This window comes from Carlito syrichta, unplaced genomic scaffold, assembly GCF_000164805.1.
Source record: "Carlito syrichta isolate Samal-C Ts95f unplaced genomic scaffold, Tarsius_syrichta-2.0.1 Scaffold314769, whole genome shotgun sequence".
NCBI lineage: Eukaryota > Metazoa > Chordata > Mammalia > Primates > Tarsiidae > Carlito > Carlito syrichta.
This window is the reverse complement of record NW_007258865.1, coordinates 271,064-281,934: the sequence shown is the minus strand read 5'-3', so window position 1 is coordinate 281,934 and position 10,871 is coordinate 271,064. Positions and strand designations below refer to the sequence as shown.

Genomic DNA, 10,871 nt, shown 5'->3' with positions numbered 1-10,871 from the left:
ACCTCAGCCTCCCAAAGGTGCGGGATTACAGGCTGAGCCACCGAGCCCGGCTCCTTCTTTCTTTCTTAAACATGATACCATTTGGGGGGGACTCAGACAACAAGTCTTCCCCTAGAGGAGAAGCAGGTTTGAAATGGCGTTCTTGATGTTTCACTGAGTAAAAAAAGGCAGATTCCAGACAACAGATCTACCATCATTCCTCGCCAATGTCCCTTTGAAAAGTGGTAGAAGGCTCCACACTAACCTGTTAGGCCTGGTTGTCCCTGAGGTTTGAGAGTTCTGGTGTGACCCTTCTTTTTTTACCTGGCTGTGTCTTCTAGTTGTGATTTGTGTCGGTTTTACAACAGAGCACGAAGACGGGTGGCGGGAACGGCGCATCATCTCAATTCTTTGGTCTGACTGTGGCTGTTTCCACCTTCACACCAAGGTCTCACTTCCTCACCGTGGGAGAACGTGGGCTTGGATCCTCTATGCCAGGCAGACCGATCCCGGCGACTGACGCCTAACCCCTCTCCCCTGCTCCCGCCTCTGCAGGCAACTTTGGAAACCTGATCGACGGAGGGTCCCACCGCGGGAGTAAACAGAGGGCAACCGAGCCAGCCAAAGAAGACCAACTGTCACTGCTGCATGAGGGACACGGGGAGGCCCCCCACGAGGCTGCCTTCCCCATGGCCTCCACCACCCACCCAGAGAAGCCACAGGTCACAGAAGGGAACAGGTCAGAGATGCAGCAGGGGAGAGCAGCCAGTGCTTCTGATGCTGGGGCTTTGTCTGGTGTCTGGGACCGTTTCATTCCGTTTGTCCCTAAAATCAGAAACATAGTTTTGAAACTCAGTTACAGAAGCAAGGTGCAAACCGGGGCAAGTGGTAAGTATCACTCAAGCAACATGACGGCTCTCCAAAGGACACATCCAGGGAGTTTATTCAAGGGCAAAGCCATGGTGATGAGGGTGATGGTGATGAGGGTGACGGTGATGAGGGTGACGGAGATATCTGAAGCCCCCTTTATTCTATAACGTTGAAGCTTAACATGGTAGGAAGGTCGGAATCTAAAATTTCAGTCCAACCCCTACTAACAGTTGTTATATCCATCGATTTTTGTGCCATAATGTAAACTCAATTTGGTGAAATTATAGAATATGTGAATTTCTTTCTTTCTTTTTTTTTTTTGAGTTGGAGTCTCACTCTGTTGCCCAGGCTGGAGTGCACTGGCACGCTCACAACCACTGCAGCCTCGACCTGCTGGGCTCAGGCGATCCTTCTACCTCAGCCTTCCAAGTAGTTGGAACTACAGGAGCATGTCACTGTTATAGCTGCACTGCGAGTAAGAAGTCACCAACACACTGAGAGTCAAATATTGAGTCCTTTTAATGCCAGTGGTTGAGAGAAGGCTCATGCCAGAAATAGACTCTTGACCCTGAATGAAGCAAGCAAGGGGTTTATATAGCAAAAACCAAGCAAGGGGTTTATATAGCAAAAATCAAGGTTACAGAGTGTCGGTTCTGGGTAGAGAACAAAGGAGATCTTTTTTCAAAGCACAGGTCTTTAAACCTCAGGGGGGAGTGTAAATTAACATAACAGGACAAGCCAGCTCGGTGGCTCAGCCTATAATCTCACGCTTTGGGAGGCTGAGGTGAATGGATTGTCTGAGCCCGCGGGTTCAAGACCCGCCTGCTCAACTTGGCGAGACCTCATCTCTACAACAAATCAAAAAAATTAGCCGGGTGTGGTAGTGCACGCCTGTAGTTCAGTTACTTGGAAGGCTGAAGGATCGCCGGAGCCCAGCAGGTTGAGGCTGCAGTGGCCAGAAGTGGCCACTGCACTCCAGTCTGACAGAGTGAGACTCCAACTAAAAAAAAAACATGGCAGGGCAGAACCAGTTCAGGGATAGTTAGGGCAGTCACGCGGAGAAGGGATGAGAGGAGGAAATGGAAGACAAAATGGAAGAACCACTGCAGAATAGAGCTACCTTGGTTAGGGCACTAACTGGGTCTCTAACCGTCATTTTACCACCACGCCTGGCTAATTTTCTTGGTCTATTATAGAGACAAGGTCCCACCCAGTTGCCCAGGCTGGTCTTAGACCCCTGGGCTGAAAGTGCTGGGACTGCAAGTATGAACCACTGTGCCCGGCTTATGTATTTTTTTATGTTATTTTTTTGCCACGGTCATTTGCAAACTGAAGAATTTTTTAAAAGTTTGTCGGCTTGGCGCAATGGCTCAGCCTGTGATCCCAGCACTTTGGGAGATTGAGGCGAAAGGTTTACCTAAGCCTGGGGGTTTGAAACCAGCCTAGGCAACTTGGTGAGACCTCGTCTCTACAATAAATCACAAAAACTAGCCGGGCATAGTGGCATGCATCTGTAGTTCCAGCTACTTGGAAGGTTGAGGCAGAAGGGTCACCTGAGGCCAGCAGGTCGAGGTTGTGGTCGTCGTGAGCATGACAGTGCACTCCAGCCTGGGCGATAAAGAGTGAGACTCCAACAAAAAAAAAAAAAAAAGATTGCCGGTCAACCCCTTTAGGTCCCACACAGTGGGAGCTTATCTGACTTCTCAATAAATCCCACTTTCTCATCCCAAAAAAAAAGGTTGTCAGAAAAGGTCGTTTCAGAAAGAGGCGGGGCACCTACGTGAACGCTTTAACCCACACAAACATTCAACCTGCAAAGAGAAGTAACATCACTGACCGTTTTAGAAAGTGGCATCAAGCCCGACCGATTGGCAACCACACGCAGGGAGTGTCCTCCCTTGCCGAACTTTGTGCCACGAGTGAGATACCCATGATCGTGCTAGGCCCTCACGACGGCACATGCCTGTCCCCCCTTACACAAGAGGAGAGCCAAGTTGAGACGCTGCTGGCCCTCGTGGACGCCTCGTTGTTCTCCCTGGTCTCTCTGCTCTTCTCTGTCTAGACACGCTCTGGAGACTGGCCATGGCCACTGCTAGGGTAACAGGGACCCCGGGCCTGTTTCCCCGGACGGCCCTCTTTCCCGAGCTGCAGGCCGAGCCACTCCACGGGGCATCCCGCTGAGCACTCCCCAGGCGGGCGGTCTTCGCACACCACTCCCGCTCCTCTGTCCTGTCTCCGGGACTGACCCCACCGATCTCTGAGTCCCCCAGGCCACACCTGGAAAGCTATCAGTGGTTCCCCTTTTCCTTCCTACCCTCATCCATGCGGTGATGAAGTCTGGGGTATTTAGTTAAGTATTTTGCATATCTGTTTGCCATCTTAAAAATCTGGCCATTGGCATGTTCACCTGGGATTATTTTTTTTTAAACTCTCACCTGGCTTGGCTTTTCTTCAAAAAAGATACCCTTCCAAAGGCTACCTCCCCCTTCCATGGCCACCTCCACCCTCTCCTGGCCACCTTTCCCCTCTCCTGGCACCTCCCCCCGTCATGGCCACCTCCCTTCTTCCATGGCCACCTCTACCCTCTCCTGGCCACCGTTCCCCTCTCCTGGCCACCTCCTTCTCCCAGGAGCCACCTTCCCCCCTCAGCCACCTTCCCTTTCCATGAGTCACTTTTCTGCTGGTCTTTTTCCCGCCCCAGCAACCATGCTTTGTGTCACCCTCCTGCACTGCACCAAAAGGAACCCCAAGCGCCAGTCTCTGAACTCCATTCTCAAAACTGAGGACATCAGGGAGTGAGTCACTGGGTCTGCAGCTCTGGGGACCTCTGAGCCTGTCTGACGTCCTCCGTGTCTTTTCCCGGGCACCAGGCATTGAAGACATTCTCCATCTGTGGACTTGCCGTTGTTGACTTTTGTGGGGTTTCAGGGAAGGCAGCAGAGCTGAGTTGAGGAGCGGATGAGCCGCCTCGAGGCATCCCTGGAAGGGCCTTGTGTGGCCGCCGGCCTGGGGCTCAGGGAGGCCAGGCTGCGTCGTGCTAGGGTTTTGGTGCATGTGGCTTCCTGTGTGTCACAACGTTGGGGCTCTGACCACAGAGAGGCACGTCAGGAAGGCAGCAGCTGCACTGGAAGAGTCTATGGCTATCGAGGATCCCATACACGGACGGACACACACACACGGCCATAGATGGACACACACAACGTACCTGTTGTCCTCGTTAGCATATCACCTTGGATATATCTGGGCTGCCCAACGTTACAAGACACATGTACTCACAAGTAACTCAGGGGCTAGCCTGGAGCTCGGGATGAGGCAGGTAGAAGACATCGCCCAGAGGCCACCACGAGTCTCAGCTTCCAGGCCTGCCTCGCCCACAGGCACAGGCCGGCGCTATGGCCCTTTCTGCAGACGGCCCTCCCCCTCCCGTCGGCTCCCCCCGGCCTGCTCTTCAGTTTGCCTGAGAACTCACAGCATCCCATACAACCGCACCCCCAAAGACCCCAAAGGGAAGGCTCTGTGTCTGAGAGGCTGAAGCAATGACCCGGGACAGCGGATGAGACATGGGCTTCATTCGGGAACATACGCACAAGGAAGGCCCAGGAGTGGCCGTCTGGGCAGAAGAAAACCGCTCCTGACGTAAAGGGCACACAGGTTACGTAGCATGTTACGCAGGGTGGGGTGCAGGGTTCTAGTGCACAGGCGCAGTGGGACAGCATGCTTACACATGTCACGTGTGCACAAGATGGCTGTGATTTCTCTCGGGGGTGAGATTTTTAGTATCAGAGTGAACTAAATGTGAACTCAAGCTAACCAAAGGTCCATGGGCACTGGTCCAGTTGGCCTGATCTGGTCTGTACCCGCCCTTGGGGTGACTGCCTTGAGGAAGAGTGTGTAAGAACGTTCACTGTGCCCAGCCGCAGGATGTGGTCAGCAGGTGGAGGACACTTCACCCACGGCCCCGGCATGACCTGCATGCCCAGGTGTGGCACCCAAGGGGAAGGGGCCGTGCCCCGGTGGCCACCCCAGCATCTCTTCCCAGGCACCAACCCCCTGCTGAGGCCATGTCCAGGGTGTGCTCATGTTGTCACTGAGCGTGTGTCACTCTACACGTCCTGGTCCAGGTAGGCCCAGGAAGACTAGGAGGACCCTGAGAACCAAGGGGACAACGGCCTTGGACATCTTAGCACACAATGACCCAAACCAAAGAAACCTTTGAAAAAAGTGCAACATGGCGTGGGAATCGATTTAGTGGCAGGATTTTCAGTGCAACATTTTTAAGGGAGATAAAATCAAGAGAGCAGTTGGGTTTCTAAACCCTTTGGTGGTTGTTCTTCTGCTGTAATGACAGCCTCAGTTTCTGCCAAGAACTTACTTGGCTTCTCTTCTGAATAAACACCCACTGGTTTATTTTCTGCAGAACAGACCACGGGGCATCTTTGCTAATTTTGTTGTCTCCATCAGAAGAAATTTGTGTGGGAACACTGAAAAAAACCATCCGTTCTACTGAGTTGAAGTTCTTGTCGGCTTATTGGAATGGAAACAAAGCTTGTTCCCCCCCTTTCTCTGTCCTTCTCTCCCTCTATAGGCTTGTTGCTCCAAACACTGTTCATATTTGTCAGGGTCTCCTATCCTTCCACACTCATTCCAAGACATTTGCTCTGCTTTCCTTCCATAGTTTGCCAAAGTGCCAGGTGTTTGTGAGAAAATTACAAAAAATGTGGGGGAAACCTAGTCAAGAAAATAGCTGTTATAGGTAGTGACACTTCTCCCACCTAAACCTACCTCCACACCAAGCCCCTTCCTCCTTGGGAACCAGAATCTGCAAATGAGCACCTTCTTTTCGGTCTTCCATCTCACCATGGTAACTGTCTCTTTCTTTTCGGCATTTAAGCATTTCCAGGGATCACCCTCAGACATTCGCTTTGGCTCTGCAGTTTCCCCCTTTTAGGTACTTGGCTGTCCTCTTTTCCCTTCTTGGGTAAGTGAATTGCCCGCTTATTAGCACCAATGCCTGGCAACGATAAATATTGGATGAATGGTTGGTTGAATGTATGGATGAATGGAAGGAAGGATGAATGATGGATGGGAGGGTGGATGGGAGGATGGATGGATGGATGGAAGAAAGATAGGGTGAATGGAGGAAGGATGGAAGGATGGATGGATGGAAGAAAGATAGGGTGAATGGAGGAAGGATGGAAGGATGGATGGATGGATGGAAGAAAGATAGGGTGAATGGAGGAAGGATGGGAGGATGGATGGATGGATGGAAGAAAGATAGGGTGAATGGAGGAAGGATGGGAGGATGGATGGATGGATGGAAGAAAGATAGGGTGAATGGAGGAAGGATGGGAGGATGGATGGATGGAAGGAAGAAAGATAGGGTGAATGGAGGAAGGATGGGAGGATGGATGGATGGATGGAAGAAAGATAGGGTGAATGGAGGAAGGATGGGAGGATGGATGGATGGATGGAAGAAAGATAGGGTGAATGGAGGGAGGATGGGAGGATGGATGGATGGATGGAAGAAAGATAGGGTGAATGGAGGAAGGATGGGAGGATGGATGGATGGATGGAAGAAAGATAGGGTGAATGGAGGGAGGATGGGAGGATGGATGGATGGATGGAAGAAAGATAGGGTGAATGGAGGAAGGATGGGAGGATGGATGGATGGATGGAAGAAAGATAGGGTGAATGGAGGAAGGATGGGAGGATGGATGGATGGATGGGAAGATTTGCAAATAGATGGAGGGAAAGATGGATGGATGGATGGATGGACGGATGGATAGACAGACGGAAGGATGAAAACGTGGGTGGAAGGACAGATGCCGAGATGGATGGACGGATGAAAGGAAGGGTAGATGGATACCAAACCATGAAATGCTAATGTTCAGTTTGCGATACATGCCTCCACCCTCAATACTGATATTATCTTGGCACATTTCCCTAGCTATTTCAGTTTACATAATGTAGTCACACTTATTATCTCACTTCGTCTCTACATGTCTCTACATGTAGACCCTGAAGAAGAGTTTAATTTTCCTTCCTTCTTTCTTCTCTCACTTAGAACCATCCTTCTTGATGAAGGCCTGTCTGATAAATCCCGCCCTCAGCGATCATTTCTAAGCTTTGCCCTGGGTCTGTGGGTACTTCTTTGCTGTGGCCACGTCACAGTTTCATTTGTCGCTCATGGGTCCCCAGCTATAGACTAAAGATAGTGTTAGTTGTCTGAGGGTTTTATCACCACCCCTCCCCACCCTGCCCAGAACACACAAAACATGAATGCGTGCCCAGGAGTTCCTGAAAAGCAGATTGCCAACTAACTACCAGAACGCATGTGTTTTCACAGGAATTACAACTATCTGCCATTTGAGGCCAAGAAGCCCTGTGTCTGCTTCATCAGCTCCTGGGGAGACCAGACCTTCAGGCTGCACTTGTCCAACATGCTGGAGAAAATGGCGGACCTCCTGGTGGGTGACTTTGACAGGGGATGGATTTGAGGATTGGGAAGCTGGGGGCTCTAGTAGAGGGTCATGACCTCAGTTTAAACACAAACAAATTGAGGCTGCTGCATTTGGAGAGTGCACGGAAGCCGCCATGTGAGTTCAGGGGAATAAAATACATTTTGCAAAATCCCTGGACTTTAAATCTTTCAATTCTCTTTAAATCAAGCTGCCTGAACTCAAAAAAATTGAATTCAAAGGGCAAGTTGTCAATACAAAATTGAAAGGTCCTGACTTCCGCTTCTGGAAAATTCGGAGTCCCTAACATGGTAGACAGTTCCCTGCAGGACCGGGCCCTGCCTCCCTCTACACGCCACCTCTCATATGCTTTTCCTCCCGGACTGGATTCCAGCTTCCTGAAGACACCAAGTTCCTTCAGGCCTCACAGCCACCATCATGCTGTTCCCTCCATTTTTCCCCTGCTCGCCCCGTTGGCCTTCAGGGCTCAGCTTCCAGCACGTCCTCAGGGAAGCTTGGACTCCCTGCCTTTCCTGCGCTCCCATAACACCCTGCTCTTCTCCTTTGGACCACTGACCGTAATTTACAATATATTTGTGTGTTTACCTGTCTGTGACTACTTCCCACAGCCTCTATGGCATTCAGCACGAGACTGGCGCCTGACCTGGCTAAATGATTACTTGGGAACTGAATGTGAGAAAGTATTTACAGTCATGCCAATATGTGCTAAACTCAGACTTTCCCACCTCACCCCCCAGGAGGAGAGAAAACTCAGGGACTGCTCCTTTTGAGACACAGGCTAGACACAGATAGATAAACTCCCGTAGTCAGGTTTTAGGAAACGTTCAGACATTGTTTTTTTTTTTTTTTTGAGTTGGAATCTCACTCCGTCGCCCAGACTGGAGTGCAGTGGCCGCTCCTGGCCACCGCAGCCTCGACCTGCTGGGCTCCGGTGATCTTCCACCTCAGCCTTCCGAGTAGCTGGAACTACAGGTGTGCGCTACCACGCCCGGCTAATTTTTGACAGGGAACCTGAAAGATTCTTAGTGACTATTGTGATAAACCATGAATTGAGAAGTTGGGCTGTCCTAGTCTTGCATACGCTAGAGATTTCTTTTGATTTGTCAAGGGGTGGGGAAGACTGCCAGCTTGACCTGCAGTAAAAGGTAATTTTTTTTTTTTTGAGTTGGAGTCTCACTCTGTCACCCAGACTGGAGTGCAGTGTCCGCTCCCGGCCACCGCAGTCTCGACCTGCTGGGCTCCAGCGATCCTTCTGCCTCAGCCTTCCGAATAGCTGGAACTACAGGCACGCGCTACCACGCCCGGATAATTTTTGACTTATTGTAGAGATGAGGTCTCACCAAGTTGCCCAGGCGGGTCTCGAACCCGCGGGCTCAGGCAATCCACTCACCTCAGCCTCCCAAAGTGCTGGGATTACAGCTGAGCCTCCGAGCCCAGAGTAAAAGGCAATTTTTAACGGGCCAAAGCCATAGAGTTCGGTTTCTGTAAATTCTAGCAAAGCAGTACAGCATATATGTTTACCCTTGGGTGTTGTTTTCCTCCAAGCCACTGAGAATGCTAGAATTTAGACCCAGAAAGAAAAGTGTGATTATGAAGTACATAAGCATACCACCCTTGCCATATACAACCCCGCCCATTCCCTGGTCCCAAACTTATATAATTAGAAGAATGGGGAGATTTTTCATTTCAGAGATTCATCAATATGATCATATTCTTATATAACAAGTTGGCTCAAACATGGCTTTTGAAGGTTTGGGTAATTACGCTATGTTGTTAGATATTTCTCGTGACCTTAGGTTTCCCAGAGGGTAGGCTCTAAGTGAGTGGTGCCCAGTGATGGAATGCATCGGTAACAGAAACGGTAAGTTGGAACAACACGAGAGAAGATACATATCTGGACTAATCCCACCTAAGAGGAGGAAAGGCAGTAACCACACACTGTAGAATGCCAGACTCTGTAAAATACATAAGATGGTTTATTCTGAGCCAAATGTGAGTGACCCTAGGCCATGACACTCCAGCCAGGAGGTCCCCAGAATGTGTGTCCTCGATGGTTGAATTGCTGCTTGGTTCTATACATTTTAGGATGACAGACGTTGCAGAAAACCATAAATCAATACAGGTGAGGTTTACAGTGGGTTAGCCTGGGAAGGTGGGCCATCTCCAAGCAGAAACTCGCAGGTTTTAAGTGGATTCAGAGGTTTCTGCCTGAGTTGTAGCAAGAGTTGGGCTCTCGTCTGAGGAATCTTGAAGTCAGTGGAGGAGATGGAGGCCTGAGGAAAGAGGAGGGAGTTGAGTTTCTCGATGTGTAGATGAAGCCTCACCAGTGGCAGACTTCAGAGAGAACAGGTAGTGTCCTAAAAGGTGCCTGCAGTCCCAGAGTCCTCAAGAGACAGCCTTACAGAGTCATAGAATACTTTGGTTTTCTTTCTGTCTCTGTTATGTGATGCTATGCCCCAGTCAGGTTGGAAAGTAAACCACATTATATAAAGTTAATAAGAAACCCATCTCCCTAGGCCCCTTAGGAATTTGGCAATGAAAAGAAAAGCATCAGAGTTTCGTCCCCACAGCACAGGAAAGTGAGGGAAATGTTTCATTTTCAAAACAAAAATTCAGTTAGAGATTATTTCTGGTATGTTAAAATCAGCGTCTCTGTTCCAAGTTTCATTCCCATGTCCTCCCCTCACCACCCCTGTGGTTTGTTTTCAGGAAGAAAGTATAGAAGAAGTGAGAGAATTGGTCAAGATTTCAGAGGAGGCCCCAGAAGAGAAAATGAAGACGGTGCTCAGTGACTTCATCGCTCAAAGCAGGTACCGGTAGAGACATCGGCTGACGGGAGCTGGGCTTCTGTGGCATCAGCTTCCACTGACAAAAACAGTCGATTTCACATGCACTCAGATGTTACGTCCATCTTAATTTTGTTCAGTCATCGAGCAGGCGCTTGTGGGCTAGCTCACTCCTTCTTCCTGACACTTAAACAACCAAAGCATAAACCAAAGGTGAGAGAAAGGAGAGAGAGACATGCTTCAAAGACTCTTTAAGAAACAAGGAAAATGCTTGCAGTTAGTGCCCAGCTTGGTGCTGATTCAGCTATTTGACAATTACATGGACAAGTTACAGGAAATACTATTGTAGCATGTCAATATTGCCCTCTGAAGGTTTGCTGAAAATCAGCGGACAAAAGACAGAGAAGAGGAAGACAAATTTATGCACGTGCCCCGGGAGGGCATCACTCAGTCACCCAGTATGGTACAGAAGCTTGTACGCCCCTTGTAATAAGGGAGGGCAGGCTGGGGAGAGGAGGTCATTCTTTGGCGGGACAGTCAATGATCAGGGAGAGTGAATGGACTGGTGGGTGGGAGGCAGACGGTGTGGGAAGGCGAGGGCAGAGCTGCACAGGAGCAAAGGTTGTCACCACACAGATGAAGTCCGTGGGGATCGCTCAGAAAAATAGATGAGCCGGGCTCGGTGGCTCAGCCTGTCATCCCGCGCCTTTGGGAGGCTGAGGTGAGTGGATTGCCTGAGCCCGCGGGTTCGAGACCC

General features: G+C 50.1%; 1 protein-coding gene across 1 annotated transcript in view; it reads left to right on the top strand.

Annotated features, from left to right (window-relative positions):
• The window catches only part of FER1L6 (fer-1 like family member 6), a 119,964-nt gene that overhangs the window by 26,521 nt on the left and 82,572 nt on the right, over positions 1 to 10,871 (top strand). The window contains exons 12-14 of the mRNA XM_021719494.1: positions 535 to 718; positions 7,196 to 7,316; positions 10,038 to 10,138. Of these exons, the coding sequence (XP_021575169.1) occupies positions 535 to 718; positions 7,196 to 7,316; positions 10,038 to 10,138 (406 nt within the window). The remainder of the gene's footprint in view (positions 1 to 534; positions 719 to 7,195; positions 7,317 to 10,037; positions 10,139 to 10,871) is intronic.